Source organism: Acinonyx jubatus, chromosome B2, assembly GCF_027475565.1.
Source record: "Acinonyx jubatus isolate Ajub_Pintada_27869175 chromosome B2, VMU_Ajub_asm_v1.0, whole genome shotgun sequence".
Lineage (NCBI taxonomy): Eukaryota > Metazoa > Chordata > Mammalia > Carnivora > Felidae > Acinonyx > Acinonyx jubatus.
Window position 1 is genome coordinate 52984967 of NC_069385.1, and position 23824 is coordinate 53008790.

The 23824-nt window shown below is 34.8% G+C and overlaps 1 protein-coding gene and 1 pseudogene across 4 annotated transcripts in view; one reads left to right on the forward strand and one right to left on the reverse strand.

The window, feature by feature from the left end:
* Positions 1-23824, reverse strand: part of CEP57L1 (centrosomal protein 57 like 1) — a 75611-nt gene that overhangs the window by 18450 nt on the left and 33337 nt on the right. For 2 of the 4 annotated variants that reach the window (XM_027057139.2, XM_015065338.3), the window contains exons 2-4: positions 10971-11136; positions 8360-8539; positions 6893-7014 (exon numbers count right to left, since the gene is read on the reverse strand). In XM_027057139.2, the coding sequence (XP_026912940.1) occupies positions 6893-7014; positions 8360-8539; positions 10971-11133 (465 nt within the window). In that variant the 5' untranslated portion in view covers positions 11134-11136. Of the gene's footprint in view, positions 1-6892; positions 7015-8359; positions 8540-10970; positions 11137-12350; positions 12427-23824 lie in introns of all 4 variants that reach the window. The other 2 variants (XM_053222395.1, XM_027057140.2) reach the window with 2 other exon arrangements.
* Positions 16002-17848, forward strand: LOC106968923 (ubiquitin-40S ribosomal protein S27a-like; annotated as a pseudogene).

The window sequence follows — 23824 nt, forward strand, 5'->3', positions numbered from 1 at the left end:
TCTATCTTTCCTCCAGTGATCTGCAATGGCACCCTTGTTGTATATAATTTCCATGTAAGTGAGTCTGTCCCTGAGTTTATTCTATTCCTTTATTCTGGTTGTCCATCCATACAAATATGTAAATTTTGATAGCATTACAATGTGTTTCAACATGTAGTAGAGCAAGACCTCACCTTACTCTTCAAAATATTTGGGCTATTCTAGGACCTTTACTTTTTAATATAAATTTTGGAGTCAACTTTTATAGTTCCTTGAAAAATATTAAATACTTGACCCATTAAAATACAGTATTGATTGGTAATGTGAACCATTCCATAACAATGCAAAAACCTTACAACACAATATTATATTTTAGTCTTTAATTTATTTTTAAGTAATCTCTACACCCAACATAGGGCTTGAACTCACAATCCTGAGATCAAGAGCTGCATGCTCTTCCAACTGAGCCAGCCAGTTGCCCCAAACCTTACAACACTTTAAACTACATTTACTCCTTCCTAATTTATAAACTATCGTTCTCATTAATTTTAATCCTTTATATAACTTTAAGCCACATAAAACATTATAATTGCTTGTATGCAATATTCATTTAGACTTATTCATACACACACACACACACACACACACACACAGGCACGCACAATCTGTCTTCTGAATTCAGTACTTTCAGTTGAGAAGTCAGATGTCACTTTAATTGTCCCTTTGAATGTAATCTTTTATCCCCCAGCAGCTTTTAGGATTTTATGCCTATTATTCATTATGAGGTATCTAGGTATATATTTCTTTTTATTTTTATTATTCCTGATTTAGCTTTATAGGTTTTATAGGTTTGGTTTTCTTGAATCTGTGGTGTGATTTTTAAAATCCCTTTTTGGAAAATTCTATCACTATCTCTTCAAATATTGCTTATGTCCCATTCTCTCTCCTTTCCTTTTGGAACTCTAATTACACATAAGTTTGACCTTCACACTCTAAGTTATGCCTCTTGATCTATTTTCTGAATTTACTTTCATTTTGTTTCTTTGCTGATCTGGATGATTTTGCCTTCTCATTCACTGATTATCTCTTCCAATCTACTGCTGGATCCATCCATTCAGTTCAAGTTTCAGATACCATAATTTTCAGTTCCATAATTTTTATTTGGTTCTTTCTCAAATCTGCTCTGTCATTTTATGGTTTTCAATGCTTTGTTGAAAATGTCAATCATCTTTTATCTCCTCGATCATAGCAAGTATAATTATTTTAAAGTCTGTGTTTTTATCTTTCAGAGCCAGCACCCAGTTGGAGCTAACTTGTAAGAGTGCTTATATAGTCTGTTATGTATGTTATTTCTTTTCAGTGTCTTTTTTCCTTTAAGTATAATTTATTTAAATTCCAGTTAGTTAATATACAGTATGCTAGTTTCGGATGTACAATATAGTGATTCAGTAGTTCCATATAACACCCAGTACTCATCACAACAAGTGCACTCCTTAATTCTCACCACTTGACCCATCTCCCCACCCACCTCTCTTCTGGTAACCATCAGTTTTCTCTACAGTTTGGAGTCTTTTTCTTGATTAGTATCTCTCTTTTCCCTCCTTTGCTCATTGGTTTTGTATCTTAAATTCCACAGATGAGTAAAATCATATGGTATTTGTCTTTCTCTGACTTACTTTGCTTAGCATTATACTCTGTAGCTCCATCCATATCATTACAAATGGCAAGATTTCATTCTTTTTTATGGCCAAGTAATATCTCATTATATATATAGACACACAAACACCCAAATCTTCTTTATCCATTTTTCATGTGTGTGTATGTGTGTGTGTGTGTGTGTGTGTGAACTTTTTTGATAATTTGGCTATTGTACATAACGCTGCTATAAACATAGGGTGCATGTATCCCTTTGGATTAGTATTTTTGTATTCTTTGGTTAATACCTAGTAGTGCAATTGCTAGATCGTAGAGTAGTTCTATTTTTAACTTTTTGAGGAGACCCCATACTATTTTCCACGGTGGTTACACCAGTTTGCATTCCCACCAACAGTGTAAGAGGGTTCCCCTTTTTCCACATCCTCGCCAACACCTGTTTCTTGTGTTGTTGATTTTAATCATTCTGACAGATGAGAGGTGATATCTCATTGTAGTTTTGATTTGTATATCCCTGATGATCAGTGATGTTGAGCATCTTTTCACATGTCTGTTGGCCATCTGGATGTCTTCTCTGACATAATGTCTATTCATGTCTTCTATCCATTTTTTAATTGGATTATTCATTTTTGTAGTGTTGTGTTTTATAAATTCTTTGTATATTTTGGATACTAACCCTTTATCAGATATGTCGTTGACAAATATCTTCTCCCATTCTGTAGGCTCCGTTTTAATTTTGTTGATTGTTTCCTTCATTGGGCAGATCTTTTTATTTTGTTGAAGTCCCAATAGTTTATTTTGCTTTTGTCTCCCTTGCCTCAGGAGATATATCTAGAAAGAAGTTTGCTATGGCCAATGTCAAATAGGTTACTGCCTGTGTTCTCCTCTAGGTTTTAAAGGTTTCCTGTCTCACATTTAGGTCTTTAATCCATTTTGAATTAATTTTTGTGTATGGTGTAATAAAGTGGTCCAGTTTCATTCTTCTGTGTGTCCAGCTCTCCCGACACCATTTATTGATGAGACTATCTTTTTTCTGTTGGATATTCTTTCCTGTTTTGGCAAAGATTAATGGACCATATAGTTGTGGGTTCATTTCTGGGTTTTCTATTCTGTTCCATTGATCTATGTGTCTATTTTTGTGCCAGTACCATACTGTTTTAATCACTATAGCTGTGTAATATAACTTGAAGTATGGAATTGTGATGCCTCTAGCTTTGCTTTCCTTTTTCAAGATTGCATTGGTCTTTTTGTGGTTCCATACAAATTTTAAGATTGTTTCTTCTAGCTCTGTGAAAAATGCTGTTGGTATTTTGCTAGAGACTACATTAAATGTATAGATTGCTTCGGGTAATATAGACATTTTAACAATGTTTGTTTTTCAATTTATTTCTGTCATCTTCAATTTCTTTCATCAGTGTTTCATCAAGGAAGAAGTAAAACTTCTAATATTTGCAGATGACATAATACTTTATATAGAAAACCTGAAAAGACTCCATGAAAATAGTGCTAGAACTGATAAACAAATTCAGTGAAGTAACAGGATACAAAATCAATGTATAGAAATCTGTTGCATTTCTTTTTTTTTCAGGTTTTATTTTATTTTATTTTTTTAATTTACAGTCAAGTTAGTTAGCATAGGAGTGCAACAATGATTTCAGGAGTACATTCCACTGATTCATCCCCTATGTATAACATACAGACCTCATCCCAACAGGTGTCTTCTTTAATGTCCCTTAAAGAAGGGCATTTAGCCCATCCCTCCTCCCACAACACTCCCAGCGACTGTTTTTTCTCTATATTTAAGTGTCTCTTATGTTTTTATCCCTCCCTGTTTTTATACTATTTTTGCTTTCCTTCCCTTATGTTCATCTGTTTTGTATCTTAAAGTCCTCATATGAGTGAAGTCATATATTTGTCTTTCTCTGACTGACGAATTTTGCTTAGCATAATACCCTCTAGTTCCATCCACGTAGTTGCAAATGGCAACATTTCATTCTTTTTGATTGCCGAGTAATACTCCATTGTGTGTGCATGTGTGTGTGTGTGTGTGTATACCACATCTTCTTTATCCATTCATCCATCGATGGGCATTTGGGCTCTTTCCATACTTTGGCTATTGTTAATAGTGCTCCTATAAACATGGGGGTGCATGTGCCCCTTCAAAACAGCACACCTGTATCCCTTGGATAAATACCTAGTAGTGCAATTGCTGGGCCGTAGGGTAGTTCCATTTCTAATTTTTTGAGGAAACTCCATACTGTTTTCCAGAGGGGCTGCACCAGTTTGCTTTCCCACCAGCAGTGTAAAAGGATTCTCCTTTCTCTGCACCCTCGCCAACATCTGTTGTTGCCTGAGTTGTTAATGTTAGCCATTCTGACCAGTGTGAGGTGGTATCTCATTGTGGTTTTGATTTGTATTTCCCTGGTGATGAGTGATGTTGAGCATTTTTTCACGTGTCTGTTAGCCATCAGGATGTCTTCTTTGGAGAAGTGTCTATTCATGTCTTTTGCCCATTTCTTCACTGGATTATTTGTGGGGGTTTTTGGGGTGTTGAGTTTGATAAGTTCTTTATAGATTTTGGATACTCACCCTTTATCTGATATGTCATTTGCAAATATCTTCTCCCATTCCATCAGTTGCCTTTTAGTTTTGCTGATTATTTCCTTTGCTGTGCAGAAGCTTTTTATTTTGATGAGGGAGATCCCAATAGTTCTTTTTTGCTTTTGTTTCCCTTGCCTCTGGAGACGTGTTGAGTAAGAAGTTGCTGCGGCCAAGGCCAAAGAGGTTTCTGCCTGCTTTCTCCTTGAGGATTTTGATGGCTTCCTGTCTTACTTTTAGATCTTTCATTAATTTTAAGCTTATTTTGGTGTATGGTGTAAGAAAGTGGTCCAGGTTCATTTTTCTGCATGTTGCTATCCAGTTTTCCCAGCACCATTTGCTGAAGAGACTGTCTTTATTCTATTGGATATTCTTTCCTGCTTTGTCAGAGATTAGTTGGCCATACGTTTGTGGGTCCATTTCTGGGTTCTCTATTCTGTTCCATTGATCTGAGTGTCTGTTTTTGTGCCAGCACCATACTGTCTTGGTGATTACAGCTTTGTAATACATCTTGAAGTCTGGGATTGTGATGCTTCTGGCTTTGGTTTTCTTTTTCAGGATTGCTTTGGCTATTCGGGGTCTTTTCTGGTTCCATACAAATTTTAGGATTGTTTGTTCTAGCTCTGTGGAGAATGCTGATGTTATTTTGATAGGGATTGCACTGAATATGTAGGTGGCTTTGGGTAGTATCGACATTTTAACAATATTTGTTCTTCCAATCCAGGAGCATGGAATATTTTTCCATTTTTTGGTGTGTCTTCTTCAATTTCTTTCATAAGTTTTCTATAGTTTTCAGTGCATGGATTTTTCACCTCTTTAGTTAGGTTTATTCCTAGGTATTTTATAGTTTTGGTGCAATTGTAAATGGGATTGAATCTTTGATTTCTCTTTCTGTTGCTTCATTATTGGTGTATAGGAATGCAACTGATTTCTGTGCGTTGATTTTATGTCCTGTGACTTTGCTGAATTCATGGATCAGTTCTAGCAGTTTTTTGGTGGAATCTTTTGGGTTTTTCAGATAGAGTATCACATTGTCTGCAAAGAGTGAAAGTGACTTCCTCCTTGCCTATTTGGATGCCTTTTATTTCTTTGTGTTGTCTGATTGCTGAGACTAGGACTTCCAACACTATGTTGAATAACAGTGGTGAGAGTGGACATCCTACATCCTTGTCTTGTTCTTGACCTTAAGGGGAAAGCTCTCAGTTTTTCCCCCTTGAGGATGATATTAGTGGTGGGTCCTTCATATATGGCTTTTATGATCTTGACGTATGATCCTTCTATCCCTACTTTCTTGAGGGTTTTTATCAAGAAAGGATGCTGTATTTTGTCAAATGCTTTCTCTGCATCTATTGAGAGGATCATGTGGTTCTTGTCTTTCTTTTTATTAACGCGATGTATCACATTAATTGATTTGCAGATATTGAACCAGCCCTTCATCCCAGGTATAAATCCCACTTGGTCATAGTGAATTATTCTTTTAATGTATTGTTGGGTCTGGTTAGCTAGTATCTTGTTGAGGACTTTTACATCCATATTCATCAGGGAAATTGGTCTGTAGTTCTCTTTTAGTGGGGACTTTGGTTTTGGAATCAAGGTAATGCTGGCTTCATAGAATGAGTCTGGAAGTTTTCCTCCCATTTCTATTTTTTGGAACAGCTTCAATAGAATAGGTGTCAACTCTTCTTTAAATGTTTGGTAGAATTCCCCTGGAAAGCCATCCTGCCCTGGACTCTTGTTTTTTGGGAGATTTTTGATTACTAATTCGAAGAAATCTGTTGCATTTCTATACACCAATAATGAAGCAGCATAAAGAGAAATTAAGGAATCAATCCCATCAGCAGTGCACCAAAACCAGTAAGATACCTAGGAAAAAACCTAACCAAACAGGTCAAAGACTTGTACTCTGAAAACTACAAAACACTAATGAAAGAAACTCTCATAGTGTCTTAATTCCTTCTGCCTGGTTATGTTTGACTGAAAGTTTTTCACTGCGTCAAAGAAAGGTTTGTAGAAATAATTTCAGATCCCTAGGAACATTAGCTATCCAGGATGACTTCAATCCAATTTCAAAGACTAAGATTTTCTGGATTACTCTGATCGATTTATCTGGGTTGTTTTCTTTCTTGTTCATCCCTACAAAGCATTCGGAGCACAATGGATCTATCAGGGTTCCTACTCTTGCTAGGCCCTGGAATCTAACTTCAATTTCTTTAGCCCCATAGCTTTGAAAAGCATTATCTGGCCACTCAGTTGAATCTCTGGAATCAGAAATGCCCTAAGAAGGATAGGGCCTGAAACTAGCCTCTCTAGAGGCCAACCTCTTTGGAGGCCAACCACTTTGGATTTAAGTCTACACCCATTAATTTTTAATTGGTGATTTTTCATCACTTAGTTAACTCTCCAATGCCTTTATGTATTTTTTCCCTTTCTTCCTTTCTTCCTCCCTCCCTGTCTCCCTTCTTTCCTTCTTTTTTAATATCTTGCCTAGTTTTTCTTGTTTCCTTCTACACAAAGCTTAGTCCAATGACCCAGTCAGCTTCAATGTAAGTGGAAATCTCAATATAGCTCTTTATCCTACTTAAGATTGTAATACAATCTTCCCATAACATTATTCTCCCAAAACATATTAAATTATATTTTATTCATATAAAAATATGTTCACCTGTTGCTCTAGGATCATATTCTTCTCTCGCTCTACATTGAGAACCATTCTCTTTGTATATTCTAGTTGCTTCTCTAGAAGAGTACAGCGAACCTGGGCAGAATTTAACTGTACAGTAATATCTGTGAGAACGAAAAAGTAATAATGTGTTGATAATCACATAGATTACAGGTTTGGTTATCATGAGAAATACATTATGTAAATTCAATCAAGACCTAGAAGTTCAAGAAATCTTTAGTTCTAATACTGGCTCTCTAAGAGTTATGGACACACATTTTGTGAATTTCTCATTAAGTGCATATAACTAGTTTAACACTGTCTCCCCCTAAAGATCCACAGGGTACACTTATGAAAGAGTAAGATGTCAGTGACTTACTTGTGGGATGATAGAAATCCTGGATGTTCCTGGGAAATGACAGAGGACCTAAAGTCTCTTTCTTATCTATATAGTTTTCTCTTTCAGGAAACTCGGGTATATGCATTTTACCATTCCCATTTCCTCTGCTCTTGACTACTGACAGCATAGTTAATGTCCTAAGAAGTAATCCCTTCTAATCCTTTAATTTTTTACTTTCCTCAGCAGTTTCTTCCACTTTTGTCCAATTACCTCAGAAAAATTTTTCTCATTTCGTCACTCTTTTTGTAAGTTGACACACAAATTTGAACCTTATTTATGATGGTGAATGTAGTACAAGGGAAAAGAAAGTTACACATTATGAAGTAAACTTATATAAATAACTTACTTTTTTTTTTTTTTTGAAAATTTTTATGTTTATTTTTGAGAGAGACAGAGGGCAAGCAGGGGAGGGGCAGAAAGAGAGGAAGACACAGAATCCAAAACAGGCTCCAGGCTCCGAGCTGTCAGCACAGAGCCGGACACAGGGTTTGAACTCACAGACAGTGAGATCATGACCTGAGCTGAAGTTGGACACTTAATCCAGGAGCTCCGAAAGAATTTATGTTCTAAAATTTAAAAACTTATGTCCTGATGCTCTTTTGTAATTTCCACAGAAATCTCTACTTACCTGTCCATTTCCTCTAATTAACCTTTCAAGTTAATAAAAGAATTGTATTCATTTTTATGGTTTCTGTATTGTTTAATTACTAGTGTTGCTTTATATTTTCAAATTTAAAAAAATCAGTGTTGACTGAAAATATAAAGTATTTCAATTATATTATGGGTAAAACTAGATTTTTTTGGTATTCTGAAAATGTCCTAATTTCTAAACACAATTTGTCTAAAAACTTAATTTTTTCTTTTAATCTCAATAATTTATGAACTGGGATAATATATGTAAGCTCAATATTATATCCATTTAATGCAAATTATCAAATTGAGAACAAGCCCTCAAGGTTTGAATATACATAAGAAAAAAGATATTTGAGTAAATGTTAGACTGGGCTTATTATTTTCAAGTTGTAAACTCTGATAATTCCTTGTTTTTGAGAACTATTGAATTTTCTTACCTTTTTTCTGCTTTATCAGTTCCTGGTGTACCAGATTTCTCTCATTTGTTTCTTTCTCCAAGGCCTCTTTATACTGTGCTGCTTCTCTGGAAAGAATGTTCAGGTTGTCCTCAGCTTGTGTTCTCTCCAACTCTAAACGATGAATCTTTTCCTGAAGAGTTTTTAAGGCTAAAATTAGAGCTGTTGAAAAAAAATTTGCTTGTTATTTTAATGAAAATTTTTGAACACTTACACAGTATCATATAAAAGTAACAGTATATTTTTGTTAGTAAGCCAGAAAAACGTACAAGTAATGTATATTCCTCAAAAAAATTCACTAAAACTCTAAAGAGAGACAAATTTTTTCTAACATATCTTATAAAAACAGTATATTTGTGATTGTATGTAGTAATTTTCTAGGTTTGAGACAGCTAATAATCACAATTTAGTTCAATAAAATATATATCTTCAAATAAAAAGACTTAAAAAAGATATAGTCTAGGAGGCGTAAGAGTCTGAGTATGGATAAAGAAAATTTAAATGTAGTATCCACTAATTAACATGGAAATTTAGGTTTAATGTTAAAGGTTTTTCTCAGTTCTTGATATGTTCAGTTTAGCTAACCACAAACACGTTATGATTCTTTGTCTAAGATTACAGTATTAATAATCAGAACATATGAGTTAGAACACAATTTCTTCCACTAGAAAAAAAATTATACCCTAGTGGTTTGATTCATATCAGGCTTGAAAGATTTTAAGTGGTACACATATACTACTGTGATTTTTATTCAGCTATATTAATATCATGATGATTCAGATAAGTTCAGAGTTATAAAAATTTCAAGTAATAATGTCTATTCAGTTATAACTTCAAAGTATACAACTAGAGGGGAATGGAATATAGGTAAATGTTATAGGTTATAGGTTAATTTTTACATACAGGCATACTTGGTCTTATTGTGCTTCACTTTATTGCACTTAACAGATACTGCATTTCTTTTTTTTTTTTTTTTTTACAAATTGAAGGTTTGTGGCAACCCCGTGTTGATTAAATCTGCCAGTGTCATTTTCCCAACAGCATTTGCTCACTTCATGTCTCTGTGTCACATTTTGGTAATTCTTGTACTATTTCAAACTTTTCATGATTATTATATTTGTTACGGTGATCTGTGTTCAGTCATTATAACTCACTGAAAGCTCACATGATGCTTAGCATTTTTTAGCAATGAAGTATTTTTTAGTTAAGATATGTAGTTCATTGTTTTTTAGACAATGCTACTGCAAAATTAATAGACTACAGTGTAGTCTAAATGTAACTTTTATATGCACTGAGAAACCAAAAAATGCATTTGACTCACTTTATTGTGATATATTCACTTTATTACAGTGGTCTGGAACCAAGCCCACAATATCTCTAAGGTATGCCTGTAGTTTATGTCCAATTAGAACGATGTTTGCTAGAGATCACCATTTGTTTTTTGTTTTGTTTTTTAAAATGAGATCAAGAAATTACATTTATTGCTCTTTAGATGCAATACCTGGCTTGCTGATTTGGAATATTTCGTACAGCTTTTTACACCACACTGCTAGTCTATTTATTAATGGTAACTATAATCACAGAATATTAAAAAACAAGGTGATAGCATCTTAGCAGGTAATTTGTATGGCATAGGTATGCCTAAATTCATAAATGTTTTCCTAATTCAATTATGAGATTCTCCTAAGTTTATATTTTAAAAGACAATACTTACAATGTACTTACAATGTATGGACTTCCCATAAAATTTTCAAGGACAATTTTGGAAACAGGCAATTTCTGAATTTAATCCTTGAATCAGACACAACTTTACTCAATTCACTATTATTCTAATCACCTAGTTTACAAGGATTCCAAATATGACCTTTTATTCTTCAGAGTATTTTCCTATTTTATAGTGATTTTTTAGGATAAAATTGTAATATGTGTCTAGCTGGTTAATCTTCACCTTATAGCTGAAAAGGCCAAAATAAAAAATATTAAATAACTTATCTATGTTTATAGAAACTTTAAGCAACCGAGTCAAAACTAATAGTTTTACTAAGATTAAACACATAATATTATTTTCTGCATAAAAATGTAAAATTTTAGGGGAGCCTGGGTGGCTCAGTCAGTTAAGCATCCAACTTCAGCTCAGGTCATGACCATGAGTCATGATCTCACCATCCAGGAGTTAGAGCCCTGCATCAGGTTCTGTGCTGACAGCTCGAAGCCTACTTCGGATTCTGTGTCTCCCTCTCTCTCTGCCTCTCCCCCATTCACACTCTGTCTCTCTTTCAAAAATAAACATTAAAAAAATTTTTTTTAATGTAAAATTTTATATAACATGTTTTATACCATTCCCCAATTTTAAATAAGATTGTAAATTAGAGTTACCTTGGTTATTTGGGGCACTGGGTGGCTCAGTTTTTGTTAAGCATCTGACTCTTGATTTAGGCTCAGCTCAGCTCGGTCATAGGATAGAGCCCTGTGCCAGCTCTGCGCTGACAGCCTGGAGCCTGCTTGGGATTCTCTCTCTCCTTCTCCCTCTGCCCCTCCCCCACCCTCTCTCTCTCTCTTTCAAAATAAATAAACATTAAAAACACAGAATTACCTTGGCCATTTGGACTATGAAGCATTTTAGGAGAGGTAACCTCTAAGTTCGCAGAGCAGTAAGTCTGGGATGTTTCATTATTCTGGGCAAATGATGGAACAAACACTCTTTCTGGAGGTTTAAGATAGCTTCCTACAATACTATGCATTAATTCAGAATCCATTATCTGTAGACAATAAAGGAATAATACAGTATAGCATCATTCTTTCTTACTTGAATGACAAAAAGATTAGGCAAAAATTCAGGTAAAACTTAACATAAACACATACTCATATACTGTGGAGTTGTTTCTTTATGAAGTTAATTATCACAAATTCAACTATAAGAAGCTTAGTAATACAAGAAAGAAAAATGACTATTTACCATATAAATAGTATAGATAATTCTACCTGATTTTCAGTGAGCATATGCTCTGGAGTGAGTGGTGTGAATTTGCTCATTTCTCAGCTGATTGTAAGTTCATATACCCTCATCATCTAAGCACCACTCTACAAATAGTGTGACTCTAGGGTTCTTAGAGGAAGTATATATTCTAAAAGACAACATAGCTTTGAAACACAAGCCACCCGTTTAATACAATCCTTGAATCCTAACTGTGGAACTCCAATGTCCTGGCTTCCTAAAGGATTTTCAAGGGTAATTTTGTATATATCAGATTTTGTATATATCAGTTCTGTATATATCCTTGAATAAGACACAACTCCACTTAATGCACCAGCAACCTAATCATAGTTTACAATGGTTCCAAATCTGAAGAATCTAAAATAGCTTTATTTTGCCATTCTGGAGGGTTTTTATTTTCAATTTCAATTTTTTTATTTAGGAGAGCCCTTTTAACCATTTCAGCAGGTAATTTTTTGTCTAAATTTCCTAAATCATTTATTTTCCTTTCTGTAATTTAAAGACTGTAGAAATGTATTCTACTTAACAGATTCTAGTTAATGTTAATTCATAGCTACATTGGAAGAAACAGGGTAACAACTGTTCATACACACACGCAAAACAATTCATAAGCACAATTTTAAGATAGAAAACTCATTTTAAAATGTAAACTTAGAATTCCATTATATAATTAGCCTATTTTAATTTTTGAGAATTGCATATTTTCAGTGATTTCACTACCTTCCCAATTCATAAGGCAAAAGTAGATACTTCCCATGAATGTAATTTCTGGCAGGGTACAGAACCCAATTAACTCAGTAGGATTTTCTACCTTACCTACTGCTGTGATTGGCTGTCTTTCAGGACATTCTGATTGGTCTATTCTAAAAGTTATATAGCCTAGGAAGCTTTCCTAGAATACTTGCTGCCCTTTGCTCTCGAGAAGCAATCATTTTTTGCTACTATTATTAGCACCGGCTACCATCCACGGCTACTAACCATGTCTCCATCCCTTGGGGTTGTTGCTGCTCAGACACTGTCTGCTCCCCATGGGAGACTGCATCTATCTAAGTTGCTGTTCCCTCAAAAAACAAGAGAGCAAAGTTAGTCACAGTTGGCTCACAATGAAGTAGAGGTAGGACACCAAAGTACAAAAGTTCTGAACATGGTTGTACGTGTTCAGGGAGAGATGTGTAGCTGAAACTATCCCAAAAACCTTGGAATTACTCAAGATAATTCAGTTTTTGGCTCCTGGTAAGTTTCTCTAATAATAAAAAGAATGAAATTTTAACATTAGTCACTATACCCTGAAGTCCTTGGGAGGACTCTGTCTGCTTCCTCTTTACCAAATATAATATTTATTTACAAATTGGATTTTGCATCAGTTAAAAAACAAATTTAAATTGGAGGTTTTTAATGTAAATGAAACGACTCCTTAGAAGATGGCATTAAATTAAAAATCAGACTAAACGGGGGCACCTGGGTGGCTCAGTCGGTTGAGTATCCGGCTTCGGCTCAGGTCATGATCTCACGGTTCCTGAGTTTGAGCCTGGCATTGGGCTCTGTGCTGACAGCTCAGAGCCTGGAGTCTGCTTCCAATTCTGTATCCCCCTCTCTCTGCCCCTCTCCTGTTCCTGGTCTGTCTCTCTCAAAAACATAAACATTAAAAAAAATTAGACTAAAGATCATTTAAATTAAATGTGTAAATACATCTTAAAGTGGGCATAAGCAGAATAGCAATACACTGATAGGTGGTGAAAAAGAAAGGAAACAGTAAAAAAAATGAGAAGACATGCTATGATGTGACATAGAGCTCAGGGGTTTTCATTGTAATAGAGGTCCCAGCTTAACCTGTACAATCCAGTCCTGCTTTATAAACAAGTGCATAAACCCACTAGAAGTTTCTTTACGCAAAGAACTGTGATATTCTAGGAGAAAAACTCACTCTGAGGCAAGATGAAAAATACAGAAAGCTTGATCTAAAGTCAAAGCCTAACTTGATGGAGGAAGAGAGGAGTAATTCTGAGTAAAGTACAGTGGTAAACATTCTAATTCATCTCTGACCCAGTCTCATGGACTCAACATGGGTGTTGGGAATGGAGAGGGTTGTTAAGTAAAAACTGAGAAACATTTCACCAATATCTGTACAAAAGATTGGGACATTAGCTGTCCTGCTTTGTATGGGATGTTATATTCCAATGAAGAGGGAAGTTGCTAGAGATAACTCACAGTTTTGGCATTTTGAGGGCTCTGGTGCATTGGTAGTCTTGTTCAGCTAGAGAGAGAGAGAGAGAGTGCACCAGGAAGGGATATATTCATGGGTATGTATGACAGAAATTTCTAGAGTAAAAATTTCTGAGAATACAGAGAGGTGCCTAAGCCCTGAACTCCAAGGATTCTGACGTATCTGGCATGGAGCATCGCTGTAGGTAATTGAAAAGACCTCAGAAAATCCTGTAGAGCATTTTAGAGGATCTGCAAGTGAGGGCAAAAGGCTGTGAAATGTGGACCTCATTTGCATCAAGAGCGTGGTAAAGCATAAGGAAACTCAAGTTGTTCCTGGAACTATTCCTGACAGCTTACAAACAACCAGGAAAATTATCCATTTTCTCTATGGTAAATACAGTTAAGACACCTTCATGAGCTGCAACTAAGGAGCCACTGCATACAGAAACACCCCCACCTCTCCTCCAAAAAACCGTGCTAGACACAAATACTGTACTGAAAAGTAGTTTTACTTGTTCTTGAGGGAAGCAATTGTTCCAAAACGGTCCTTTTTAACAACCAATGTCTATTCCAGCTAGTGGCTGACTGTGCCATCACCTCTGCATAATCCCATAGGATTGTTAGGGAGACAGCTTAGGAGACAGCCAGAGATACTACAATGGGTTCTTGGAATGGGATACTCTCTGTTTCCTATACTGCTAATTCTTTCAGGTTTAGGTTTTTCCTTAAAGAAAAATATCAGCAGCTGTATCATTTACCTGGTTTTCTTTGTGAATGCACCTAGGTTAACTTACCTTAAGAGCAAACTCAATAAAAGGTTGGACTAAGTCTATTTTATTTTTTAATATATAGCATTTTAAAAAGTACTATAACAACTGAGTTGGATAACTTTGATTAAAGAATTTGCCTTATAGATGCCCTAATAGATACTACAATCTATTATTTATAGTATACAACTAAAATGTTAAGACAATGATATAAAAACCAACTGGTCAATGGAAACCAGTACATATAAGAATTTAACATAAATACTTCCACTGGATTCAACAAATGATGCATTTGTTGTTCATTCAGTGTTAGAAAAATTTTAGGAAAAAAATCCAATTAAACCTTTATCTCATTCCATATATCAATACAAATTTCAGGTATGTTACAGAGTCAATTTTTTAAAAAACTTTAAAAATTATTAAAAAAATCTGAATAATTAAAATAATCATAGAAATGGTAAGATGTTTTATGTTTAGAACTATGGTAAAAATAAAAGATACAATGGCTACATTAAAATTCAACTATACCATATAAAAATTATGCACAAAACCAAAAGGCAAAAGAATGCAGAAAAAAAAATATGCGATGAAGGACAAAGGGGAATATCATTGATACAGAAAAAGCTTTTATAAATCAGAAGAAAAATACTAGCATCATAACAGAAGAATGTCAAGTGATTATAAACCATCAATTTAGAGAAAAATGTAGCTAATAAACAATAAACCTTAACAATAATGAAAGAAAACCAGTTGTATCCAGATATAAAAGTAACCTTTGGAGTTTGAACTCAGTTCAAATTCTGATCTCCAACTTACCATCTTTCTGACTTTTAGAAACACTTTTAAACTTTTCCGGGTCTCCATTTCCTTCTCTACATAATTAGGATGGTAGTATCTCATAGGAGTGCTATAGACAAAATATGATAATGTATATAAAGCACTTAGAATTTATGTCTGCAAGTATGCACTGTGAGCAAAATATGTATTTGATAAATGGTAGCCATATTTATTTTGAAAGAAAACATATTTCAGGTGAAGTACAATGGAATGGAACAGAATTAAATCTAGTAGGAAACAGAGTGTGTCTCATGTGGTAAAGGTAAACAAACATTTATTTTAAAAGAAAACAAGGAAATATCACTTTTTACATTTCAAAGCTCTTTTAAAGGCAAGAAAATAGGTAAAAGGCCTAGAATCGTCAAAAGATTTTTGAAGAACAATAAGATGAAGAAACTTGTCCTGTCAGTTATCAAGACTTACCATGAAACTAAAATAATTAAGTCAGTGAAACAGTCAGGAGCAATTAACAGACTAACAGAACACAGCTCAGAAACAGACCAAACCCTGTATAATAACTTGATATATGACAAAAAGGGAACTTCTTATCAGTGGAGAATAGTTAGGCTATTCATAATTGGTGAGGGAAAAACTGATTCTCGAAATTTAAAAACAACTGGATCCTTATTTCAAAACTGTATCAAAAGTTAAATCCATATGTGTTAAAAACAAAAATGTACAAAGAAATATGTCTGGGAGAGCATATAGGAAAATGTCTTTAGCAACTTTGGGCTTTGAAGGCTTTTGAAAACATGACATAAAATCCCTAACTGTAAGTTAGAAGACTGATTATTTTAACATAAAAAATATACATCACAAGATGCCATTACAAAGGTAAAAAGAAAAGCCATAGCCTGAGAGAGGGTACCTACATGCACATGGCTAATAAATTATTAACAAAATAAGATATAAAGCCCCACAAATTAAATCTTTAAAGATAACATACCAGTAAGAAAGGGACAAAAGTTATTCATTGGACTACTATGCAGCAGTAAAAAAGAATGAATGAAACAGCAACATGTACCCTCGTGGACAAATCTTAAAAACACGTTGAAGAAAAAAAGGGAGATGCAAAGAATATGTTCAATATGTTATCAGGCATGTAAAAAAATATTATACATTGTTTAGAGATATATTCATATGCATCAAAAGTATAAAGACAAGTATGAGATAATAAATACCAAACTCAGGATGGTAGTTAGGTGGGTGAGGATGCAAAAAGACAGGTGATTACAGAGGGGTATACAGGTATTTGTTATATAATTTAGTAAATCTTTTTATATAACTGAAAGACTTTATTTTTTAAAATGTTAGAAGTTAGCAATTTGAATAAAGACCACTCTTGCTTCTGTGCAAATCTGAGAATGGCCAATTTATATTGAATTTTTAGCTGTGATTCTAAGCCCTGTGCATGCAGTATCTCATCTAATCCTTGTAACAATCCTATGAGGTAAGGATTATTGTTGTTGTTGTTATTATTACTATTTTTTTTTATAAATAAAGAAATAGAGGCACTAAGAAGAAATAAAGAAATAGAGGTCACCAAAGTTCATACAACTTGTAAGCGGTGGAGCCAGGATTTAAACCTAGCCAGTTCAATTCCAAAGCCTGGGTTCTTAATCACTATGTTAAACAGCCTATAGTTTGGGGATATTTGCAGTTAGCCAGGTAAGAGATGATGCTGTGTTTGGATTAGGGTGGTGAAAATGGAGATGAAGAGAGTGTATACAAGCAAGATGTATCCTGAAGACACAAGTGATGAACTGGATTAAGAGGAGAAGAAAAGGGAGAAATCAAGGTTTCTAGCTTAAATAACTGGATAGATGATAGTGCCATTTATTAAAAAGAAAACAAAGATAATGGCTAATACTCATATAGTACTGATACGTGTCAAACACTATTCTAACTGTGAGACATCCAAGTTAAGATAAGAAATAGGTAGTTTGATAGAAGAGTCTAAAGCTTGGAGGAGAGTTCTAGTACAGAAATATAAACAATGACATTGCCAGCATATGGATGATATATAAAACCATAGAATAGAAGTCACCTAAAGGAAGAGTCTAAATACAAAAGATTTCAGATAAGGAAAACAAAAGAAAGAGAAACCTATGAAGGAAAAGAACCAGAAAACTATGATGTCAAAACAAAGAGAGGACTTTCTGATCCACCATCTGTAGTGGAACCACTGCCAAGAGGCTGATTTTCGTGAAAACTCTTATGGGGAAGACCATCACTCTTGAGGTTGAACCTTCAAATACAATAGAAAATGTGAAGGCCAAGATTCAGGATCAGGAACTCTTCCTGATCAGCAGAGACCGATCTTTGCTGGCAAGCAACTGGAAGATGGATGTACTTTGACTACAACATTCAAAAGGAGTCCACTCTCCATCTTGTGTTGGGACTCTGTGGTGGTGCTAAGAAAAGGAAGAAGTCTCTTACACCATGCCCAAGAAGAATAAGCATAAGAGAAAGGTTAAACTGGCCATCCTGAAATACTATAAGGTGGATGAGAATGGCAAAATCAGTCACCTTTGTCGGGAATGCCCTTCAGATGAATGTGATGCTGGATTTTAATGACTAGACACTTTTATGACTAGTCACTTTTGACAGACATTATTGTGGCAAATGTTGTTACACTGTTGCTTCAACAAACCAGAAGACAAGTAATTGTTTTTTTGTTTTACTTTACTTTAATGTTTATTTTTGAGAGAGAGAGAGAGTGTGTGTGAGCGAGGGAGGAGCAGATAGAGATGGAGACACAGAATCCAAAGCAGGCTCAGGCTCCGGGCCGTCAGCACAGAGCCTGACACAGGGCTTGAACTCACAGACCACAAGATCACAACCTGAGCCGAAGTCGGATGCTTAACTGACTGAACCACCCAGTTACCCCTGGAAGACAAGTAATTGTATATGGGTTAATAAAAGACATGAACTAACAACAACAACAACAACAACAACAACAACAAAGAAGAGATTATTTCAAGAAGGAGAAAGTAGTTTAGATTAAAAAAAAAAGTCAATTGATTTTGAAGAGGAAGAGACCACTGATGGTATAATGTAAGAACTAAAGATAGTTCCAAGGGCCCCATACGAAAAGGGCAACTAGAGGAAGATAAATTAGCAAAAGACATACAAATTTGATTCAAATTACGATGTCTTTTTGAAGAGAACTTCAATTACCTGACTTAAAATCACAGAGCACTCATAAAGTGTGTCCTATCATTCATCCTGAGTTAACCTGCCATAAGTCACAGTGCAAACAAACTATACAGAGCATGCAAACCACGTGCACAGAATCAATAATTTTCATTCTTGAAAACTTCTATGGTAGGTAAGAAAACCATATACAATTTCATTGACTGTACCCCCCAAATTCATATGTTAAATCTCTAACCTTCAGTATTTTAGAATGTGACTATATTTAGAGTAGGGCATTTAAAAAGATGATTCAGTTAAAATAAAACCGTTAGGATGGGTTCTAATCCAATTTAACTGGTGTCCTTATAAAAAAAGGAAATTTAGATACACAAATAGATATATCAGGGATGTGTGCACACAGAGGAAAGACCAAGTGAAGGCATGTGGGAAGACAACCATCTGCAAGTCAAGGAAAGAGGCCTCAGAAGAAACCAAATCTGCTGACATCTTGATCTTGGACTTGTGGCATCCAGAACTGTGAGAAATAAATTTCTTTATTTAAGCCACCCAGCCTGTGGTATTTGTTTTGAAAGCTCTATTAAAGCTAATACACTGACTGCAACTCATAATTTTGTTGCACAGTGAAACATTAAGAATAGTGACAAGGACATAATAACAGAAACCTAAGGTTTATGCAATTTAGAGGATGTAATAAAGTTATTTGCAATTTAGAGTTTCCTGCTTGATAAGATGTGAAATAATCATGTAATTCTGCCTTGATTTATTTTCCTCTATAATTGACCTTTAGTAACTTCTTAACCTTAATAAATTGAATGGGAAGTTATTAATGGGCTATCCTGTATGCAATAATTTAAAATAATTAAAAATTTCCCAGCATAATCAAATGGGAGAATAAAACTAAAATTATGCTTTTGACCCATATTTAATTTATATGTAATTTTATTAGTTTTTGACCCAAATATTAGCATTTTTACCTAATATATTGTAAAATATTCCCTTAATAGTTTATATTAAAAGTGCAAGAATACTGGTATAGACTTAAGAATTAAAGTGTCATTCAAAAATTATAGCGTTGTAAAATTAAAAAAATATGAGACATTTGCGTTGCAGGGATATTCAAAATAACTAATCTGAAGGTTAAGTTACAATCAATTTCAGAACACGGTGAAATGGAGTCTGTTTTTTAAAAAAACATTATCTTGTATTTTCCTCTGAAAAGTATTAAGAGGTAACAAAGGCTATTTCAAGTTTTTTAGTTTTCTGAAATAGTAGTGACTATATTCAAAATGAGAATATATGGAGAAGTCCATGGTACCATAAGTCTGTATAAGTCATAAATATTTGGGAGTTCTAGAATTGATAGGAAAATTTCACATATCCATTTAAAACTTATATCAGCTGCAATCTTCTCATTTTATAGATGTATGAGCCAAAGTCCAGAGACACTAATTAATTTGCTTAAAGTCACACAGCTCAAGTTTCCTGCACTCAAAAATCCATGACACTAGAGAAAAATATTCTGTCTTAAGAACTCTGGTTGATTTACATTTATTAAACAAAGACTACCCTAATGGAGAGTTATCAGGAAAACGCCTCCTGAAGAAAAATGGGAAGTAAGAAACACTGAATCAAACATAAAAGTATGTAATCTTAGTAAAGTCCAAAAGCTCTTAGAGGCTATCTATTCTAACCCTTTCTTTTTTTTTTTTTAATTTTTTTTTCCCCGTTTTTATTTATTTTTGGGACAGAGTGAGACAGAGCATGAACGGGGGAGGGGCAGAGAGAGAGGGAGACACAGAATCGAAAACAGGCTCCAGGCTCCGAGCCATCAGCCCAGAGCCTGACGCGGGGCTCGAACTCACGGACCGCGAGATCGTGACCTGGCTGAAGTCGGACGCCCAACCGACTGCGCCACCCAGGCGCCCCACTAACCCTTTCTTTCAATACAAACTTATTCTCACACTATTTTTAACAGGTCATTTAAGCTCGACTGTATGTCTCCAGAGAAACAGAGCTCACTATCTTCCTGTTGAATTCAAAGCTGCTTTCTCTGATTTTTATGGATGAGACAGATTTTAAGAGAAAAAAGTAGAGCTTCTATATTTATTGATGTAGATGTTGCATTGAATATTTACTGTGATAACTATTATATATTGAATTCATCTAACAAAAACTTACTGCAGAATTTAGAATCATTTTCAAACTTCAAATTTCATCATTTACTGGATCTGAAAGGCCTGTAAAAGAGCAATCCCATCCCCTGTTTGAGGGCAAAATTGATAAATCAAATGGAGATGACTCAATCATATAACTGATCATTCATTTCTGATTAATTCTCAGTAGACTTGACTGGATCCAGATTAGCACAGCTGAATACTAACCTAGGAGATAACTTTAGCATACTTTGGTCACCAAAACCAGCAGATTTCTCCCTTCTAAATACCTTAAACTCTACTTTAATAGAGTTTTTAAAAAAATAATTTACTACATATATAATACATATATGTATAGTTAAAGGAATTACAATAAAAAACATTTCTGTGTATCCACACCTAGATTAAGAAATAGTGTTACAGTGCTATGGAAGCCCTCTGTGTGTCTTCCCTAATTCTTGCTTTGAATTTTGTGTTACTAATACCTGTTAAGTTTTATCATATTTGTATGTATCCTTAATATACAATATAGTGTTTGGTGTTGATGGTTTTTAAACTTCACATAAATGATATCACACTTTTTCCATTCAAAGAATCTTGCTGTTTATGTTGGAACATGAAGCTGTATGGCATTCATTTTTCCCTGCTGTATAGTATTCTACCACATAACAGATCTTAGAAGGCATTAATTCCAATCACTCCCCTCCAAATACTATGATTCTGAAATTTTTAGTTCTATTTTTATTTTAACCACACAAAATAGACAATATTATTTTGATTTATAAAGTCAGTGTTTGCTATGTTCACCTATAAGTTTTCTTTGCTCACTGTGGTAGACATTATGATGAACTAGCTGGATTCCCTTTCAGGAATGTGAACTTTTTCCACAGCTGCTAGGAATCCTGCCAGAAAGTGGCTCTTGGCTATTGGCCCTCTTTGGGGTTACTTTGTCTAAAGAATACTGTCTCACCTAAGGTCAAGGCTCCTTCCAGGAGCAGCCCACATCCAATGAGGGCTGCTCATCCAAAAAGGCCTGACCCTCTTGTCCTAACTCAAGTGAACTCTGAAGGATCACCCCATCTCCAGAGCTTCCTGTAGTATCAGTGAAACCTTTGTTGGGTCTTCAATGAAGCTTGACTTCTCTGCCTAAAAGAGCTTCCTTCCTCTCCCTACCACATGTGTTGATCCCAAGAACACTCTCTAAAGGTATATGCTTACAACTTTAACTATGGGGATACTTCAAAGCCAGTATTTAAAGCACTTTTCTTCAGAGAAGATTTCCATCTTAGGGCACCCAAACCCAAGGCACCATTAAACTGAACTTTAAATTGAGATTTGTTTTTGCCAGTGTGAATTCCAACTCCAAACCCACATCAGAGTAGAACTGTGATGAGGAGAGATTCTTTTTGTCCACTCCATTCACAGCCAAGGATGAAACAAACAGTGTCATTCTGTTTTTGTTTTTGTTTTAAGTAGGCTTCACGCCCAGTGCGGAGACCAATGCAGGGCTTGAACTCACAACCCTGAGATCAAGACCTGAGCTGAGATCAAGGGTAGGATGTTTAACCGACTGAGTTACCCAGGTCCCCCAATGGTGTCATTCTGAAAGGCAGTTATTTTCCCGTCATTAACAGAAAGTTTTATCCTTTGGGGATCCCAGCTTTACACTGCAGTGTCCAGACTTACCTCTGAGCATGCCCATAAGAACTTATCTCCTGCCCCAGGCAAACAGAAACACCTCCTTAATGCCCAGGTGTTGGGCCATGAGGGATCAGAAGGTGACCTCAAGGATAAAATGGGTTCTAGAGCTCCTTTATCCCCATGGAACTGGGCTTGCTCATTGCATACAGCCTCATATTTTCCACTTACTTTGCTTCCAACTCACCCATATATATATGTTTTAACCTATAAATGTTTTAACATTTTATACATCATTTCCGTGTTCTTTACCAGAGGTTTCTCTGAACATCAAATCTGCCATATTGCTTGAAACTGTAACAGCTTTAGACCTACTTAAGGGATGCTAAATGTTTTAGACAAACACAGAATGAGACTTATGCTTTAAAAAGGAAAACGAGTTTATAACTTTCCATTCAGCTAAAGTTCTCAAAGCTACTCCATACTGTAAAGTTTGTTTTTCTTCAATAGCAGAAGGTGACTATTATTTGACTACTCATTAATTAAATAGAGTTCACTAAGAGGATTCAGACAGTAGAGTTCCTGGTAAACAATCTGTAAACTGAGAATAAGAAAAGCACACTATAGGGGCATCTGGCTGGCTTAGTTGGTAGAGCATGCAACTCTGGATCTCGGGGTTATGAGTTCAAGCCCCATGTTGTGTATAGAGATTTCTTAAAAGTGAAATCTTAAAAAAAAAAAAGTACACTATATATCTAAATTTTAAAAATATGTAATGACTTTATAGGAATACTATAATTATTATATTCTAAAATTTCAGAAGCAGTTTAATCATTATACTTCAATGATTATCATGTATAATATATACATTTAATAGTAACAGCAAATCTTACATTTAATATATTGACCACTTGACATTCCAATTGATCTATTTAACACAATTCATAATTAACTTTAAATTAAATAGCCCTTATTGGATTTGAAAAATCATTTTTGAATGGATAAAGATGTGGTATATACATACAATGGAATATTACTCAGCCATCAAAAGGAATGAAACTTTGCCATCTGCAACAACATGGATGGAGCTAGAGTGTATCATGCTAAGCAAAACAGTCTGTCAGAAAAAGACAAATACCATATGATTTCACTTACATGTGGAATTTAAGAAACAAAACAGATGAATATATGGGAAGGTGGGAAAAAAAAGAAAGAAAGAAAGGGAAATAAACCATAAGAGATTCTTTACAATAGAGAACAAACTGAGAATTAAGGGAGGGGGGTGGATGGGGATGTGCTAAATGGGTGATGGGTATTAAGGAGGGCACTTGTGTTGAGCACTGGGTGTTATATGTAATGAATCACTAAATTCTACTGCTGAAAACAATATTACACTATATGTTAACTAACTAGAATTTAAATAAAAATTTGAAAAGAAAACATCATTTTTCAGCCATCATAGTAAAGACTGATTTAGGCAAGAAGCATTAATGCTAAATTCAAGGGTAGAAATTTTGATGAGAACTAGAATATCTGCATGGTCTTAAGTGTCTCTTCCACAGATTGCTTATAAGATGCAAGAAAAAAAAGTAGTAACTATATAATAAAGAAACAGAACACTTTGAGTGATTAAAATTAACATAACCCCTAAGAGGTTAAGAGGGACATTGTGCCTCTGAATGTGAAACTCTGA